This window comes from Anabrus simplex, chromosome 3, assembly GCF_040414725.1.
Source record: "Anabrus simplex isolate iqAnaSimp1 chromosome 3, ASM4041472v1, whole genome shotgun sequence".
Classification (NCBI taxonomy): Eukaryota; Metazoa; Arthropoda; class Insecta; order Orthoptera; family Tettigoniidae; genus Anabrus; species Anabrus simplex.
The window spans coordinates 370,473,856-370,495,000 of NC_090267.1; the positions used below are offsets into that span (position 1 = coordinate 370,473,856).

Below are 21,145 nucleotides of genomic sequence, written 5' to 3' on the forward strand. Positions count from 1 at the left end.
CCTGGTCCTCATAAAAAATAAAATCTAAAGTCCACTAATGTCAGTTTCAAGTTATGTAAACTTTATATAAAGTAACAACAGTAATAGTTCCAGCTTACATTTTGAAGAAAGAAGAACACTTCGAACAAACATGTCTTACTCATGGACGTAGATTTTCTTATGAACATGAACATCGACATATTTTATGTGTTTTAGCATAACATAAAAATATTTCCAACCTCATTCTTACCATCAGTGTTTTAATTGTATGTGTCAATGTCTGCATTTACATTTTCAACTGAAGATGTTCCATATTTTAGGAACGAAACATGGTACTAACCTTTGAACTAAGTAGTTAGACTTTAAGCTAGATTATGTATGTATTTTCATGAACTAGCTATAAAAACATTAAGTATTGGATGGTGAGATTCTTCTTCCAACCTTAGTTGTAAACATAAAAACAACGTTGTCACTATATCACTAGTACATCTTTTCTCACAGTTAAGCTTAACATGATTGAATTTGGAGATGCAGGGATTTTTTCCTAACCAAAATAAAATGATTAGGGAACAATGGAAAGAAGAGATATTCCAACATGAAAATACAAAAAGACCAGATTGAACTACACATTTTCATACACTTCTGTCTTCACATAGATAGGCTCTTAACTTTTATTTTACTCTTGTCTATTCTCTTACGAAACTTAATCTAACATATGATGCCAAGATCACAAGATCAATTATTCTGACACACACACATTGAAAATGTAGTAGTTGTAAAGGTGCTGAATTTGACAAAGTATTATAACTAATATATAATGGATAAGAAATGTTCCTGTGTAGAGTATTTGTTGATGCTAAGGTTGTTACTCATAGATCAGTCTACATATTATTTAGGCTTTATTGATTTAATTTCCTATCTTGAGTGTTATTATTTCAGGGAGGTATCTACATGTTCCATTTATTCGACACATATTCAGCGGGAATCTCCCTCCTTTGTTCTGCGCTATTTGAAGCGATAGCGGTCTCGTGGTTTTATGGTAAGTAACAATGCTATATGATTTCTTGTGACAAATTTTGATGTGAATTCTATAGTTCACTGTTGGTGCTTCGTGAACAATTGTTGACACAGGGTTGTTCATGTAGTATAGCTGTACAGTTTGGGTTACAGAGCTGTGAGTTCAAACCACATTGTCAGCAGCCCTGAAGATGGTCTTCCATGGTTTCCCATTTTCACACTAGGCAAATTCCGAGGCTGTACCTTAATCAAAGCTACAATCGCTTTGTTCCCTATCCTAGTCCTTTCCTCTGCCATCATTGCCATAAAGCCTATATGTGTCGGTGCAATATAAAGCAAATTGTGTCCGCCTCTGCAGCATAACGATTAGTGTTATTAGCTGCTGTCCTCGGGGGCCCGGGTTCGATTCCCGGTACTGCCAGAAATTTAAGAATGGCAGGAGGGCTGGTATCTGGTTGAAATGGTACATGCAGCTCACCTCCAATGGGGGTGTGCATGAAAAGAGCTGCACCACCTCGGGACGAGGACACGAGTTTGCAATTTTAGGTCCGACTCATTGGCTGATTGGTCAGCGTACTGGCCTTCAGTTCAGAGGGTCCCGGGTTCAATTCCCGGCAGAGTCAGGGATTTTAACCTTCGTTGGTTAATTCCAGTAGCCCGGGGGCTGGGTGTTTGTGCTGTCCCCAACATCCCTGCAACTCATACACCACACATAACACTATCCTCCACCACAATAACACGCAATTACCTACACATGGTAGATACCGCCCACCCTCATTGGAGGGTCTCCTTACAAGGGCTCCACTCGGCTAGAAATAGCCATACGAAATTAAAAATTAAAGCAAATTGTTGTAATTAACAAGAATTGTACAAGCAGCAATGTGTTGCATCATAAATTGAGGGTATCTCTGGGAGATTAGTCTATCTTCACATTAAGTGCTGAAAATGCTTCTCCACCTCAAGGCACAAATAAACACATCATTTCATATTCCAAACTATTTGCTGGAACATTGTGTTGTCTATACCCTTGATTTCACATATGATGTCGTCTTTCAACTCGTGTAGAGTTTGAGGACATGTAGCGTAGAGTCTTGTCTTCAAATACACTCACCAGCAAAAAAAGCAAAACACTATGTATTTAAGACAAAATTTAATGTTGGTCCATTTGAAACCTGCTAAAAATCCAATATTATGACATTACAATAATATAGCAGTGTATTTTAAATTAAACAGCCCATTTGAAAAGTTTCAGCTCAATAACTAAAAAACATTATTGATCGTAACAATCACAACAGTCCACCAACACGAATTTGGAAATGTCAAAACCTGGAGCTCTGCTCCATTTCATATGCAGTCCATTTGTCCACATATTTTTAATACATTTCCATTGCCTCATTAATGGGTATTACCACCTCTAGCCGCAGTTTTAGATGTGATTCGATCAGGCATGCTCAGGATGCAATCTTGAATGTTTCCTTGTGGTATGAACTCCCATTCTGCCTGGAGCATAACTCAAAATTGAGGCATTGTGTCAGGGGAATGACTCTTAGCACATCTCCCAAGCATATCCCAGATATGCTTTATCAGGTTTAGGTCAGGACTACAAGCATACACTCAATTCTGACTTCGTCCAATTATTGTGCTGAAACTTCTCAAATGGAATAATTAACTTATGATACATTGCCATATTGTTGTAATGTCATAACATTTAATTTATATAAGGTTTCCAATGGACCATCATTAAATTTTGTCTGAAATACGTAGTATTTCACTTTTTTTTGTTGCTGAGTGTAATACTACAGGAAAGAGTCCAGTAGAGATCTGGGGATCTCGGTGGCCACAAGTTCCTGGATAAAATGCAATCACCAAAGAAACTTCAGATCATCACTATGGATTCATGTGCTATGTGACAAGTGGCACTACTGGTCAAGTTGGCCGTGTGGTTAGGGGTGCACAGCTGTAAACTTGCATCGGGAGATAGTGGGTTCGAACCCCACTGCCAGCAGCCCTGAAGATGGTTTTTTGTGGTTTCCCATTTTCACACCAGGCAAATGCTGGGGCTGTATCTTAAGGCCACGGCCGCTTCCTTCCCACTCCTAAGCCTTTCCTATCCCATAGTCGCCATAAGACCTATCTGTGTTGGTACGACGTTAAGCAGATTGTAAAAAAAAAAAGAATGTTAAAAACAAGTAGCACTGTCCTGCTGAAAGTACCCTTGACACAAGTTAGTATCAAACAGGTGTTCAACGTTTTCCATGGAGAAGCATTAGTACTCTGCAGGGTCTACTGTCCCTGCAAACAAATTTGCGGCCACTGCTCTCTCTGCCAGGGCCGTTGCAAGGGTGAGGCAAGTGGGGTGGTTGCCTCAGACACCACAAGTTAGGAAGCACCACATAGCATCCATCTTGTGTATCTTTTTTTATTTAATTTGTTTCACAGTTGGTCAACTTGGTTGGCCATGTGCTTGTGTTTATGTAATGACTGCCTGATGCAATGCTACTTGTTTTGCTGAAAATTAGCACCTTGTTTACCACTGAATAGTAAGTATTCTTATTTTTTTCATATACCTATGTTCACTTATGTAGGTTTTGTTCCATATTCAGTCTGAAACCAGTAAGAACATTCTTAATATTTCTGTGGCTTGGTTCTAAAAGGGCCAATGTCAAAAAACCTGTTTTTGAGCTATGAGCATTTGAAGTTTTGCTTATAATTTTCCAATTATTTTTTTCAACAATTAACTTTAAATAAATTTATACTTTATTTGTGGAAGTCACCTTATTAAACACTAATCTTTTCTATCGTATTCTTTAAACTTGCCGGGTCTCTAATCTTTATTGGTAATCTAACATTATTGGCAAGGGCTTATTTAATTAAACGTTAACTGCTCGTTTAGTACTTAACAGAGACATTGGCCCTTTTAACATGTTGCAAGCCAGGATAAAACGCGTTTGTATCAGTTAATATCTCAATTTCGATAAAACATGACATTGGCCTTTTTAGAACCAAGCCACAGATTTATTAGATAAGCCTAGTCTTAGTTTGAAACTCACAGTGCACTTGACTTAGATTTTTGGTGACAGTTGTCCTACTGTACAATTATATTGCATTTCTTCTTCTTCTTCTTCTTCTTCTTCATCTTCATCTTCTTCTGTTCCTCAACATGTGCATATTTATATTATATTTTGATATATTTATTTATGTTTTGGGAGACAGATCGTGGATGCTTGCATTGACCCTGAGTATATCCTCACTAATATGGATGATATTCCAAGTGATAATAATTCAGTTGTAATAGAGGATGTGATTGAATCAGATGAGGAAAAGGTTTTAGCCTCAAATGCTACAGTAACGGCATTGCCAGGGACATGTACTCTTGTAGTACTCTTAACTTCTTCTGTAAAACTATTAATATTATTATTATCTGACTCATTGGCTGAATGGTCAGCATACTGCCCTTTGGTTCAGATGGTCCCGAGTTCAATTCCCGACCAGGTCGGGGATTTTAATCTCTTCTGATTAATTCTTGTGGCTCGGGGACTAGGTGTTTGTGTATGTCCCAAAACTCTCCTCTTGTTATTTAGACAATAAACCACACTACCAAACACTACAAAACACACAATAGTGATTACATCCCTCCAGATAGGGTTGGCATCAGGAAGGGCATCCAATCGTAAAACATGACTAAATCCACATGTGCACCACAGTTCGCACCCGTGACCTAACAGATGTGACAAGTATGATTAGGTATTAAATATTTCATTCTACCTATTCAACAATATACATTACTTGCAATGCCTATGTTTATATCATAATGCATTGCTAGGTACTAGTTTCGACCTCATTTGGGTCATCATCAGCCTAAAATAATTACACTTCGTTTATGGAATGTCCTGGAACAATATCCTCTTGTGAAGTAATAAAAACTGATAGAGAAATCTATATGTACATTGCAATAACATTCATAATAAAATGTGGTTGAATACATGAAATGAGGTTAAAATAGATCGTGATGCCAATCGATTAGAAAAAACAGTCAATGAGAATGTCTACATTTAAAGTACAATATTGTCGGTGAATCCATAACAAATTGTGGATCAATTGTACATTACATTAATTTTACAATGGTATTAGGAAATTACATAGACACTAAGTAATGCGCAAAGATAAAGGCATAGAAATTTTGTAGCATTCTGACTACAATGTCCAAACTGTTTCTAGTGAGTTCTATGACTTAATTGCACATTTCTATCAATGATTGAAAGTTTAATTTTGTACATCACTGGCACAGAGGGTATTATATCACTTGCTTAAAATCCAAATGTTATTCAGTTTAATGGTTCAGGTAGAATGTATGTAGACTGGATGTAAACTACTTCTTAAAATATGCTGCATATGGTGAGAGATGGAATTCTCAGTCCAAGATGGAATCAAATGGAACCTGATGATGAAAGAAGAAATTGAAGACAGATGTGGGAAAAGCAGTAGAGAAAGAAGATTATTATTATTATTATTATTATTATTATTATTATTATTATTATTATTATTATTATTATTATTATTATTATTATTCATAATAATAAACTTGTGTCCTTATGGCCCCCAATGAAGGTGAGATGCATGCATCATTTTAACCATACACCAGCCCTCCTGCCATTCTTAAATATCTAGCAATACCGGGAATTGAACCCAGGCCTCCAAGGACGGCAGCTAATAGTGTTAACCATTTTGCTGTGGAGACGGACATAACAATAACGTTATTGGTTTAACTACATTGTTATGGTGTCGGAATTTGGTTCCACAGGAGTTCTTTTACATGCCAGTAAATCTACCTACACGAGGCTGATACATTTGAGCACCTTCAGATACCACCGAATTGAACCAGGATCGAACCTGCCAAGTTAGATGCTGAAGATCAGCACTCTACCACCTGAGCTACGCAACCCAGCTTCTCTAAATTTCATTTCGTCCCCTTAGTAATGCAAACCTCCGTCCACCGACATGTCTGCTGTTCAACCTGCTACTCTCCCTTCTACCCACTGTGATTAACAGACACTAGCCCAATGGAATCTTATTTTGAATATAGCTCTGTAATACAGGACTAGACAAATTTAATGTTTTGCCTCATGTTTACAGGGTTGTATGAACGAGTCCAAAAATTAATCATCCAGATTAATGGTTAATCTTTAGAAATTATTCACACTTGCCACTTGGAATTCCTGAACCTGTTTGAATCAATTCTATTTTCTTTAACCTACTGGTGGGTGCACTGCAACATTCACACCACAAGAAGTATTGAAATTTGTAAAGTCTCCAACAGGTACTGCTGGTAGTTATTATTAGTTTCTCATATTCAGTCTTCATGACAGTTGGCATGACTGTGACCTTGAATGAAATTGTCCCCCTAACCATTTAATCATAGACGAGCTGATTACCGGAATTGACGCATCTGCAGTGGAACTGGTGTCACATGTTCAGGCATGTAAGAATTTCTCTGCCATACTTACTTGACATTAGCAATATCTTTTTCAGTCTTTATTCAAAGACTGTTTTCAAAAAAATTTGGCATGTAGTTTTGTGAACGCACAACTAGAACAAATGTCAAAGCAAACCAAAGATATTTGAGAACACTATCAATCATGAAAATTGCAGTACCATGAAAGAATGGTCCGAATGAATCCAAACTCAGCTGATGTGTAGAACAATGTGCCAGCAAAAAGTTATTAGAATTACAGAGAGATGGGGTACATGTAGGCCCAGCAGGGCCCTGTCAAGTGTGACCAAAAATGTCAGTGGTACACCAAGTATAGTCAGTGAAGAGCTATCAAACAAGCTGAAAATATGAGGCCAGTATGCCTTGTCGACATCAAAGGGTGCAATATCAGCATGTGAATGAGTTTGAACGGGGCAGAATGATTTGTCTCTGGGAAGCGGTTTTATCATACCATGACATTTTGTCTTGTATAAGGGCATGCTGCTACAACAGTGATGCATGTGTGGAAGCAGTGGATAGAAGAGGGTTGTATGCAGCGACAAGCAGGTAGTGGACCATGAAATAGACTATGACCATAGCACAGCATGACCATCATCTTGTCTACGTGATCATAATGGACCGTACAGCTTCATCAATAGTGATGGTGGAACACTGCAACAGGTGTGAACCTGTCAGCATCAATGGTTCAACGCTGTCTGCTGCAGATAGGACTGGTTTCACACATGTCATTCCGTTGGCTTCAATTGTGCATAAACCACAAAACCTTCAAACTGCAACGGCCACATCACTGATGTGCTGAGTAGCAAAATGTAGTGTTTCAAGATGAGCTCCACTTCAACTTGTCCTACAGTGATGAGCGCATATATGTTCAACGCTATTGTGGTGAGCGCAATCTGGCAGCCTGCATTGTTGAGCAACATAGCAGGCAAACTCCAAGTGTGATTGTTTAGGGCACCATTGGTTACAACAACTGATCTCGCCTCATACATATTTAGGGCAACCTGAACAACAACTGGTATATGAAGGAGGTTTTAGAACGAGAGGTACTCCCCCTTTCCACATCACTCCACATACCACATTTCAGCATGACAATGCCCTGCCACATGCGGCAAGGAATGTGCAAGCCTCATTCGAAGAAAGACTGCTACCATTACTTCCCTGGCCTGTATATTCACCTGACATGTTGCCCATCACATGTCTAGGATATGGTTAGATAGCAACTTGTTCGTCAGAGGGAGATTCCCCAGAGAGATATTAAGACCTTCTTTGATTCCATGCCACGACATTTAGAGGTTCTGATTGCAGTGTATGGAGGTTGCACAAAATAATGAATACTCAGGTTCAATTGTCATGTACAGCTCTACTAACTTAATCATTTGTGTATTGTCATGTGCTTAATCTGTGGTATGAAGTTTATTTTAATCGTCTGTTTCCTTTTTGATATTGTAATTTTCTTAAATGTTAGTGTATCTTTACAAATATATGAAAAGGGACCACACGTTCAGAAATCACCTAAACTTGGAATATGTCATATTTGCAGGTGGCATATGAACATGAAGACAAAGGCATTGTGCCAGAGGTGTTGAAACAATGTCTGCAAAAAGCATCCTCAGCAACACACTGTGTGTGATATTGAAGAAATGGAAGTTGTAGTTCCTTTTCATATATAAGACTTACTTAAAAAAATCTTTCAAAAGGTTGGTTAGCTTGGACTTTTGTTCTAGATGTGCATTCATAATACTAGAGGGTTAATCAGTCTAATTTATTTTACCCCTTTAGTAAATCCTTACAAACTCCTGCTCTATGATCTTATGACATGGTATGACATGATATTTCTTTAGTCGTAGTCTTATAATCTAATGCACAATATCATAATATATTATCATTTTCAGCTAGTCAGGTTCTGTTGTATCCTATTATTTCTATAATGTGATTCTAATAGGTAAGTTTCTTGCAATGACAATATGCAACTACTTGAAGTATTTACAAAATACACTTACTGTTTTCAGGTCTTGAACGTTTCTCACAAGATGTGGAGGCAATGTTGGGTTCAAAACCAGGCCTGTATTGGAGAATATGCTGGAAATTCATCAGCCCTTCATTTATCATTGTAAGAAATAAATATAATAAAGATTCCCTCTTTTATGGAATGTTCTGAATACATCAGTGGAAGCTGACATTTACAGATTTCAAGACGGATTTCAGTATATTTTTTAAAAATAATTTTGCCAAAATGTTTTTCATGCCATTACAGAATGCAACCTTTGTAATTGGAAGCATATTTATAGGATAAACAGAATCTGTTACAAACACAGAAGTTGCAACCCACTCAGCCACTATATATTCATATCATTCCAGTTCCATCTTTTCTGTTACTTAATGTAACATTGTTTTGACTGGGAGAAGAAAAAGAAATTCAGTATTAACATCGTTTCATTTTTTCCATCATCATTATTATTTTAAACCACAATGATTATTATTTTTTTTAATTTTTTAAATTGGCGTGTGGCCTCTGAAGAAGCATGGTGCAGGTCTTTCGAGTTGACGCCATATAGGTGACCTGCGTGTCTGTGAAGATGGGGCCCTACCTAGGGTGAATTCTAATGATGAAAACACATAAACACTCAGCTGCTGAAACATTGTAATTAACCAATGAAGGTTAAAATCCCCGACCCAGCCAGAAATCAAGCCCAGGACCCCCAGGACCCTCTGTAGCCTTGATCAGTAGAGAAGAAAGAATGATGGTGGCCATTGCTTAAAAGTGAGGTGAGGTAAAAGGAGGAGGCAGATAGGTAAAAAGAAGAAAAAATACTGTGCTTACCCACTTATATCTCACCATCTGTGGATCAGTGGTAGTGTGTTGGCCTCCAGATCCCAAGACAGCGGGTTCAAACCTGGCAGAGGTAGTCAGATTTTCGAAGGGTAGAAAAGAAATCCATTCAACACTCCATGTCGTACGATGTCCGCGTACAAAAGACCTCTGATGACACATTTGGTGTTTACCGATAAAATTTATTAAATCTTAGCCATAGACGTCCAAGAGAGTTTTGGTTTACTCGTTCTGCCATCTAGTAGGCCTAGAGTAAAACAGAACGTCGAAATTGATCAGCAGACAGCCAGATGACATCAAATTGAAATGTCTGCACACAGCAGTTAAGGCCATACGATTTATTATTATTATTATTATTATTATTATTATTATTATTATTATTATTATTATTATTATTATTATTATTATTATTATCCTGTATATCATGCACCCTAATTTATTATATGAAAATTAGGTAGGAAAATAATCTCCACTTACATCTTGCATTGGTTTTTCTTCATGTTTATTAATGGTTATGAATTTCATGTTTTTGGTCCGTATTGAACTGAGAATAATATATAAGTGATAATAATAACAACGTAAATGTTTCCACCTTTTCAATACTAAAATATATTCACAAAATTATAAATTACACGGTACTAGTTTCGACCCATCTAGGGGTCATCATCAGCCGTATTGAAGCAAAGATCACTTTTGGCGAAATCCTAAGAAAATGTTATTTTAAAGAATAACAAGTGAATGTGGTAGATGAAATGAGATGTTATTATGGTAATAGTTAATAATACAAGGAATATACATACTAAGAGGTTTTTAACAAAGAATAAAGTATAAATGGGGTGTTGTAAAAATTATAATCATGGAAATCAGTAAGTTCTTGTATTGAAATGACATATATAAAATTATATATGGCTTAGGAAGAGGGCTTAAGGTGGGGCTGAAGGGTGCGGGAGAAAGTGTAATTGTCTTGGAAAAGTACCTTTGATTAAATTTAGGATTGAGTTTAGGTTGGCTGATGCTGACCCCTAGATGGCTCGAAACTAGTACTGTGTAATTTATTATTTTGTGAATATATTTTAGTATTGAAAAGGTGGAAACGTTTACGTTGTTATTATTATTACTTATATATTTTTCTTCATGTGTCAATATAAACACAAGTTTTGTCTAGAAAGTACGGTGAATGGGCCAATATTGCAATGGCAACACTGCGTCCATTCGCATGTGAATAGAGAGATATCTCAAGATGTGCCACTAAGCATTGAACACACAGAGTTGATGTAACTTTAAAGCTTTTCAGTTTGTCAAAATCACTAATTCCATTGCCATTGTGGTATCAGTCTATTCGCCATACTTATTAGACACACCTTGTTTGACAAGGTACATACCTAACTGAATTTAATATTCAATTGTAGCATAAGGTTTAAATTATATTAAAAGGTGGACCAATAATACACATTCCTTAAGAGTTAGTATTTATGACTGTAAGTCAATACAGAACTAAGCTGCCTCTGTGGATCAGCGGTAGAGTGTCGGCCTCCGGATCCCAAGATAGCGGGTTCAAACCCGGCAGAGGTAGTCGGATTTTTGAAGGGCGGAAAAAAGTCCATTCGACACTCCATGTCGTACGATGTCGGCATGTAAAAGATCTCTGGTGACACATTTGGTGTTTACCCGACAAAATTAATTAAATCTCAGCCATAGACGCCCAAGAGAGTTTCGGTTTACTCGGTCTGCCACCTAGTGGGGGCCTAGAGAAAAACGGAACGTCGAAATTGACGAGCAGACAGCCAGATGGCGTCAAATTGAAATGTCTGCACACGGTAGCTGAGGCCATACGATTATTATTATTATTAATACAGAACTATCATGAGGTTTATTGTTTGCAAGGGTAGTATAGTAAGTCAGATTGAATCAAAGTGCAGCAAAGTTAATGCATGCTTGCTCTCAGGTCATGGTCAAATTGTGTCCTGTAATCCTCCCTTTATCTTAGTCGCAGCAGCTCTTTCCCCTTGTTTAGTGAAAGGCAGGTTGGTAAATCCACTGTTCAGTCAAAAGTCAATACAACATGACATATCATGGAGGCCGAAGGATGGGGAACTCCAACAGGCCAGTAATTCTGAAACTTGACATTCCGCATTGACATTTTTCATCAAAAACTCTGTCCCATAATTCAACTCAACAAATATTCGGCCCATTTTATGACTAGAACATACTGGAACAATATTGTTCAAGTTTGTAACAAGGGCTTTTTATGATAGTCACATTAAAGTGCATCTTTAAGCATGCATAACTCATCATCATCACTTTTGTATCATGTTTTTATATAGTTCTAGTAGTGTTTAAGATGTTTTTGTCAATTATTCAAACCAGCTGAGGATGGTCCAATGAGGGCTGAAATGTACTGGAACAAAAAACTTTCACATAACTGAATTTAATATTCAATTGTAACGTAAGGTTTAAATTGTATTAAAAGGTGGACCAATAATACAAATTCCTTAAGACTTAGTATTTATGACTGTAAGCCAATACAGAACTATCATGAGGTTTATTGTTTGCAATGATAGTATAGTAAGTGAGATTGAATCAAGGTGCAGCAAAGCTAATGCAGTGAGCTCACAATTGCGATCAACAGTATTCTGTAAGAAAGACGTCAGCTCCCGGATAAAACGTTTACACTGGTCTGTTTTCAGACCAACTTTGCTTTATGGGAGTGAAAGCTAGGTGGAGTCAAGAAATCTGATTCATAAGTTAGGAGTAACAGACATGAAAGTAACGAGAATGATTGATGATAAAAACATGTGGAAACAATGTCATGAGGGTACTCAGAATGAGGAGATAAAAGCTTTGTAACTCGACTGATGAAGCTGTATGCATAAACCAACTTTGGTGGTGGGTTATGTGAGGCAAATGGAGGAGGATAGGTTAACTAGGAGAATAATGAACTCGGTCATAGAGGGAGATCAAGACAATGATGCCTAACTCAGTTTCTAATGATTTAAAGATAAGAGGTATGGAACCAAATGAGACCACAGAGCTTCTTGCAAATTCACAAAGGCTTGCAGACTGAATGCTGAAAGGCATAAAAGTCTATAATGAAGATGTGTGTGTGGGCTTTTTTTTTTTTTCGTTCTCCCAGAAGAAACTTTTTTTTTTTTTTTTTTTTTTTTTTTTTTTCAAGAAGAAGAACATTGTGTATGTGTTAATATGTAGGATACAGTACAATCTTAGTAACCCAGTCTTCTCATGACTGGAAGGGTACAGGATTACAAGAAAAAAAACTGAATTATTGGGATTTATAGGCTATGACTTCTGGTTTTATAGAAAAAATATACTGTTCATTTTAGTTAATATTGTATGTAATGTATGTTACATACATACCAGTAATATGTAGGACAATAACTCACACTTAAGTTCAAAACACTTACAAAATAATGTAATAAACATAACACTGCACACTGTATTTGGGAAAATAAAGTAGCCTACAAAATTATTTTCGGTAAGGAAGCTGCCACGTGAAGAGTGTTTCTCACTTCTGTTTCATGCAGTTTTGGTCTCACTTTATATGGCATAAATCTTTTCAGTCATACAACATTTCAGCCAATGCAACACTACAGTTCAATGATAATTGGGTAATGCAAAGTTTCAGAATCCTGGATATAATGGTCATATGATTGTCTTGCCTGCATCTCCATTGTCTTGTCATTCATATTTGATTTTAAATCACTTGAATTCTCATTCCATCACTATGTTTACAAAAATCCTGAGTTATCACAAAAATCTTGTACAGAAAATGGCATCAATAATTCAGTCCATGAAGAAAATATCAATACTTGTAAAAAGCTAATACTGCTACCAATTTCCCAATTTTGTACATGCAACAAACAGAAAACCTATGATTATTGGTGTTGTATGTACAGCAAAGTGTACTACTGGTACAAGTCTTGTCAACATAAAAATATTTGCTGATGAAACAAGGGACCACAATCATCCTGCAAATGTGAAAGCACAATTTTGTTGAGGAACTCATCAATGAGTCTCCAAGTGAAGTACTACTTCAGACGCCATCACAGGTCACTGAACAGGAAGTCCTTGTTACCTGAAAAGAACACCTTAGAATGATAGGGGAACAGACTACAAAATCAACGTAGATCAGTGACTTCTCGCACTTTAGCAGAAATCCAGGTTACAGGGCAATATACAATCACATGTAATGGTGATAGTTTCCTGCTGTGAGATTCAAGGAGCGGGGATCCTGATTACATTATAATACAGGGTGAGGCAGAAATACCTGATGAATTTCAAATGTAAATAACTCAGCAATGCAATAAGCAATTCACAATTTTGTTACGCAGTTTAAAAGAGCAGGGTTTGCCATTTATGTCACATACAGTAGATTGGAGTGAACTTAAGGTCATATTGGCCACAGCTTTCAAACAGGTGTTATTGTCGTGGTGCACGTAGTCTTGGCCTTTGCCTTGGAAAACACGTGCATGGTCTTGTCCGGGCTGGTCAGTCAGCCAGTCACTAGCATGGTGTGGAGTGGTGAACACTGAGGTTTCGTGATGGAGACTTATTTCAAAAATGATCACTCTGTTACCACAACACAGCATTTGTATCGCAGACATTTTGGCTTAAGTCGACATGAGAAAGTTCCAAGCAGGAGCACCATTCTGCTATAGGTGAACGGTTTGAGAAAAAGTGGTTCGAGTGTGAAAACAAAGCCGGCTGGTAGGCCTCATAGCGTCCAAACATCAGGGACCGTCCGTGCAGTGAGACACACCATTACACAATCTCCTGAATGTTCGCTGCGTAGGCATTCACGTGCTCTGGGACTTTCAGATAACACTGTAGGTGGTTTTTACATGCAGACATGAAGTTCCATCTGTACAAAATGGTGGGTGTTCAGAAACTCAGTGAACGTGGTCGGGCCAACTGCAGAGCGTGTTGTGAGACTATCCTGGAAGGTGTAGCAGCTGACACCACTGACCTGGCAAGTAATGAAGTGCACTTTCATTTATCAGGCTATGTTAATAAACAAAATTTTTGGTACTGGTCCGCAACCAATCCTCAACAGATCCATGAGCGACCTCTCCATAGTGAGCGTGTTACTGTTTGGTGCGCTGTTGCTGATTTCGGAATTGTAGGCCCTTACTTTTCTGAAGAGGAGGACAGAACTGTAACAGTAACATCAGATCATTACGTACAACTGTTATGCGACTTCCTGCAGCCGACACTCACCGACTTAGGGAATCCTGCTGTGTGGTTCCAACAAGATGGTGCCACTCCACAAACAGCCAGGGTGTTGACGGGTCTCCTCAGAGAAATGTTTCCTGAACGTCTCATGTCCTTACGGGGTGACATTCCATGACCAGACCGTTCCCCTGACCTCGCCCCGTGCAATTTCTTTTTCTGAGATATTTGAAGGATCGCGTCTTCCGATGTAAACCGCGAACGCTACATGACCTGAAAGCTGCCATCCGTGAAGAAATTGAGGCAATACCACAAGACATGCTCAAGCGAGTTATGCGGAACTTCAGAGGTGCATCGAACAGGACGGTCAGCATTTGGATGACATCATTTTCAAAACCTAGTATGTATGTGTATGTGATGCAAATGGCAAACACTACTCTTTCCAACTGCGCAATAAATCTTTAAATGGCTTGTTGTGTTGCCGAGTTATTTACGTTTGAAATTCGTCAGGTATTTCTGCTGCACCCTGTATTTGCCACATTAAAAGAGGTAAATGATCTGTCTCCGAGTTCCATGATGTATTGTGACAAAACATTTACAGTTGCACCCCATAAATTTCTGCAGCAATTCATGCTTCATGGTCATTTCCGAGAGTGCAATTTTTTCACTTGTGTATGCTTTCACAACAAGGAAGACAGAGGACATATACAGCCACATGCATCACACAGTTGTAGAAAGTGCAAGACAGCATGATATAAACATTGCGACAGAAATCAATATGATGGACTTCAAACAAGCAGACATGCAAGCTGCAAGAAAACTTTCCTGTCGTTTGAATGGTTGCTTGTTTCATTTCTCCCAAGCAGTGTGGAGATGCAATACAGTTATAGGAATGCAGAGAGAGTACAATACATTCGGAAGCCAAGTTAGAAACCAGGCGAACATGTTTTGTGGTTTGCCCTTTGTTCCAGTACCTGATGTGAACGACATCATGGACTTCATCATAGAAAGATGCAATGATAATCTAGAAGAGCTCATGGAATTGTAGAGCAGATATGTTTCTGGCATATCAACGAGGGGCAGACGGTGACCTCAACCACCAATGTTCCCCCCAGAAGTATGGAACATTTATAACGCATATGACTTTAATGCAACAGCCAGTCCATTAAAATATCATAAAGTTTGGCTTCCTTCTTAACAAAATATAAATGCATGTATCACTGGTGAACAGAGGACAAACAATGCTGGCACAATAAGTTTCAGAAAGCAGTTTATGTATGCCACCTCTCAAGCTGGAAACTTTTAGATAAGCTAAAAACAGAACAACATGACAGTGAGCAAGACATTATAAGGCTCCTTCGAGGAGTACCTATATTGACAACCAGGAGTAAGTACTATCTGCAGAGCAAAGATACAAAGAGTTTAAAGAGGACAGATACAGATATTTACCTGAGAGCTGTAGCATACACACTGAAATTAAATCAAAGTGAGGACACTGAAAAAACTGTTAGTGAAGGCAAACACTAATAACTAGTGCTCAGGCCACAAAAATTCTATGTATTCGTAACACAAAAATTAAAAGCAGGTCAAATGTATTTCCTTTTTTTAAATTCAGACTGAAGAAATGAGTGGCCCAAAAATTGTTATCAATACCAGTGACCGTGACCAACCAAAAAATCATAACTCAAATATGCTGAGTGACTAAAAATTGTTACCAGTATCCAAAGACCCAAAAACAACTTTGATTGATAAAGCATGAGCCAAATATCCGAGACCATTGTATCCCTTACCTAAGTATGTATTGACCGAAAAACATTGACCAAAGTCTCTTCGATCCAATTACTTAAGGATATCACAATTTTCACTGAACAATAATGTTTTGTACTTCATCTTCTCAAGTTCATTATTGTTCATATTAGAGTTAATACTTAAATCACACAAACAAAAATATTTAATTGCACAAGGAACACAGAACTGTAGCATATAATACGTGTCATAACAACAGTCCAACTGAACGGCCACATGGAAGACAGCACATGGTCTTAATGCGGTACTACAATGAATTGCGATTCAAACCCAGTGTGCTAGTATGTTAGACAGACAAAAAGCTGGACGTGCCAGACTACTAAATGGCTGGATTTTGGAGATTGTACTGTACATATTTACCTTTAGATATGCATCAAACATGTTTATTTATAAATTTCTATCTTGGTTTCAGGGTGTTGTAATGTTTGGACTAATATACCACCAGCCTCTCCAGTATAATGGTTACTATTACCCCAGCTGGGCTGAGTGGGTAGGCTGGAGTCTGGCCCTCTCCTCCATACTAATGATTCCTCTTGTGGCAATAATTCGTATGCTACGTACTGAAGGAAGTTTTATGAAGGTAAGAAAATAGAACTTGCTTTTATCTTGTAATGTGAAGAGGTTCAAATTCTGATCTATAAATCAATTATCTTCAGGGAAAACCTAGAATTAATATATACCTGCACTGCTTATATTCAGGGCTTTAGTTGGAAAATATGAACTTCCAGTACTCACCTAACATTTAATCATTTTCCACATGGATTCACAGGAGTGAGATTCTGTTATTATTTTTATTTTCTGAGAGTTCAGGTCATCTGCTTTATGTCTTCCAGATGATGACCAAAGTGGACCAAATTGCTAGAATGTGGGTTCTGTATGATTAATAAACATTGTAGTCCAACTCTTGTCCTGTTTCTGTATGAGGTTGGGTAAGAATGAGATGAATCTTCATAGCTAGCTTTTATGACCAGATGCCGTTCCTGAGATGAGATGAATGAGGTGATACAATAGCGTATGATAGCAGGAAGGAGAGGTGAAACCCAGGGCCAGCACACAGACTACTCCTGTGGAATAGCACCACGTGGTCTGCTCAAGGTTTAACATCACCATCCAATGGATGAATCAGCATGAACAGTATCATATGCTCTCACTCTACATGAACACTGCAGAGAGGTTTGGAATTGAATCCAGGCTTTTGGTATACAATCCAGTGATTAGACAGAATATACCACCACCTCTCCTGCCCTGCCTGCCAACATTCTGATCGTGAAAATTTTTCTGACCGATGGGACTCAAACCAGACCATATAGACTGGATGCCTTAACAACCATGTTCACCTGGCAGGCTAAGATTAATAATCATTATGACTACTAAAAAAGTGCTTCAAGAATCACAATTTCATTCATTGAGCTGAAAGATCATTCATACTCTGCTGTGGATTCTGCAATAATGTTCATTGTTGAAAAGGGGAGATCATCTTTTTTTTTTTTCTGTACTGTCTAGCATAAGCAAGAATACTACTTAAGCAGGAATCACAGAACGACAGGGTATCTGGAGCAGTAGAGACAAAATTTGAACCAGTTAATAAGGAAAAGCTAAATATGTATTAATATTGTAGAATGGGAGAGCAGGCAACTGGAGCATTGCTTTTTTACCACAGTACCTTGGAGTCACCATAGACCGGGCCCTAACATAAGAGAACTCTCACTTTCGCTTGGGGAAAGCTGTGACCTGACTGTGTTCTTGGACATGACTTTGAGGGAATTGTTGGTGACAATGAGCCGCCGATTGTCGATAAAACTGTGTCCTTACGGAAGACCATGGGGCTGGAGGTGAATGACGTGGACATTCAAAAGCTGGTGGAAGAACATAGCCAGGAACTCACCACCAACAAACTGATGGTCCTGCATCGCGAACAACAGGAATAGGTTATGGAAGAGATCTCGTCCGGAGAAGAGGAGGAGGAAAAGTCAATGGAATCTCTCACTTCAACTGAGATTTGGGAGAAGTGCAAAATGTGGGAAACGGTGCAAAATTTTGTAGAAAACCACCACCCAAATAAGGCTGTAGCAGTGCGAGTGATGAATCTGTTCAATGAAAATGCAATGTTACATTTTCGTGAAATCCTCAAAAAGAGGCAAAAGCAACAGTCATTGGACAGGCTTGTCATTAAAGTTGCATGAAAAGAAAACAATTCCAGTGAGTCAATGGATAGCAGTGATTCCGTTAGTGAAATTCGTGCTACACAGTAACTCTTCTCATGTCATCTCTCATCGCCCTCGCATCAACAATGATTCTATTGTAAGGTAAAGTGCAGTTTGGTTTGTTTTACATTATATTTTGTTTTAGAAATGTTATGCAAATAAATATTTTTGTGTTGTGGATGAATCATCCGCATTTCAATTGTTCCTTATGGGAAAATTTGCTTTGATATACGAGCACTTTGGATTACAAGCATGTTGCTGGAACAAATTATGTTCACAATCCAAGGTTCCACTGTACACTGAATAGATGGACAGTAAATACTGTTTCTCAATTACTATAGAATATTGCCCAGAGTGTGTCAGAGAGAGTCCATTCTCACATTCTTCAAACAGTTCCTACTCATCCACTAAAATGAATCTCTTTAAGATGATCAACAAATGCTTCAGTCCATACTGCCTGTATGTTGATGAATTTTGACTCTCATTTTCTGAAATCGGACGGAGAACTTTCTCAGGATTTAGTGGCACAATCTCAGCTTTCCTGAAACTACTAAGGACATTTACAAATGAATAAAAGCCAACCCTTTCAAAGGCTGATTTCAGAAGGCATGAAAACTCAGGCTTAAGTAGAACGTAGCAATTTGATCATTTCCATTCACCAGCACATTCCTCCGTGAAGCCTTCAAGGAACAGAAAAATGCTACATTCAGAGAATGACATAAGTGGGTTGAATTGGGTGGCTAAAAAACAAAATGAATACTGTGTTCCCTGCAGAGTCTAATCATGTTGAGAGATAGATGGCCAGATTAATTATCCCCTGTCATAACTACTCCTATTTCCTTCCTGATTATGATTATGATGGGTATCCTAATGGGGTAAGCAAAATCTAGATATGAATGTACAAGAATGAACATAAAGTTATTTATGATATTTGCAGCATGTACAAGATGACAGAAAAGTAAGAGAGAAGGGAAAGAGACAAAAATAGCATTTTAAAAAAAGATGCTGAATTTGTGGAGATCTTCAAGTACTTAGGAAGTGAATTAATGAAGAATTGAAGACTATATATGAGAATCAGCAAGAGGATTATCTACTTGTGAGTATTCTGTCACAGTACATAGCCAGGCTGAGGGGCTCATATGAGCCCAAGTGGGCAGAGTCAATCTCAGCTCAGTTTGATGGTATTTGTAGGAGCTCAAATTTGCACATTATTGTCCAAGGGTCAGTCTCCCATTGTGGAAAGTTAGGAGAACAAATAAAATATTCAGGCATGATAGCCAAGTGAGATTGCTGCTGGCACCAAGGCTGCCATGGTTCAAATCTTGGTCAGTGCATGTGGGATTATTGAAATGAAAAGTTACATCCCTGTGATTCAGATTCCACATAAAACTGGAGGTCCCATAGCTATGATCATGAAATCACCTACCGGTATCACATAAAACTATAAGCTTGTTTGTTTGCTTTAATAAATGAAATTATTTTGGACCAATATTTATGTACTGTACATTCTTTCTTTTTCAGAGAATTGCATACAACATAACACCAATAGAAGAACATGAAAATATGGAGCGAACACACTGTGTGAGCCGCTTCAAGCCTAGGCATTGGCTATATGTGTGAGCTCATTGTGAACATGCTGTAAACCTAAATACCTCATTGCCTCTGGCTGGCAAGTACTATTAGAAACTACTTATTGTGCCATCCTACAATGGCTGAAGTGCATATTAGTCGTAAAGTAACAAAGTAATGTTGATCGCTTGCCATATGAACATTTCTGAGAAGCTAAATAAGCTGGTATGGTAGGTTAAAAAAGGATGCCAATAAGCATGTAGCTCAATGTAAGCACAGTACATAAAGTCCACTATTATATCAATATGCTATTTGCAGTCTGAGGAATTTCTGAAGTGAAATCACTCAAAAAAGTGAACTCTCCATTCCAATTAATTTCAGTAATATTCATTATTATCTATTTGATCATTTAATTTGCTTGAGATCATTTTGATCAAATCTAAGAAATGTATGAGTCATTTCTTAATGCATTATAGGGGTTGCAAAAATACTCTTAATAACAAGACACTATAGTAATATTCTACTTATTGAAGGCATCTTACCAGAAACCATCCAAGCAAGCAATGGCCAAAATAAGGACTTCAGCAGTATAATTGTAGTCCATTCATTGATATTACATGATCACAGTTGGTTAAGAGAAAAACAAAGGGTAAGTTTGGAAAGATGAACAGTGGGAAATTTCATAACTGGCATGAAACAATGGATTAGAACAGTGATTCCCAACTGATGTGGCGTGGTTCACTACGAAGTTTCTGAGCCTATGTGATATTGCCAGTACCGTAAAATGGGGTGAATAGGGACAAAAAAAGGAAAAATAATAATTTATACTTCTAAGTGTCAACTAAAGGTATTTTTTTCATTTAATGGAAATTGAAGTGTTCTTCATTCTTTTACCTTTTCAAAAAGTCTAAGGGTTTATACAGAAACAAATTTTTGTTGAGGTGACTACCCTGTAAGACAGCTGATGTTTTGGCACCATTTTCTTTTTTTTGGTTCAGGAAAAGTTGGTGAGTTAATTTCAGAGGCTGAAACGGTGTGTTAGGATTATAATTACATTCAGTG

The 21,145-nt window shown here is 37.8% G+C and overlaps 1 protein-coding gene across 1 annotated transcript in view; it reads left to right on the top strand.

Annotated features, from left to right (window-relative positions):
* The window catches only part of LOC136866387 (sodium-dependent noradrenaline transporter-like), a 184,295-nt gene extending 164,161 nt beyond the window's left edge, over positions 1 to 20,134 (top strand). Inside the window, exons 10-13 of the mRNA XM_067143290.2 lie at positions 919 to 1,018; positions 8,497 to 8,597; positions 16,723 to 16,890; positions 20,036 to 20,134. Of these exons, the coding sequence (XP_066999391.1) occupies positions 919 to 1,018; positions 8,497 to 8,597; positions 16,723 to 16,890; positions 20,036 to 20,134 (468 nt within the window). The remainder of the gene's footprint in view (positions 1 to 918; positions 1,019 to 8,496; positions 8,598 to 16,722; positions 16,891 to 20,035) is intronic.
* Positions 20,135 to 21,145: the final 1,011 nt, after the last annotated feature.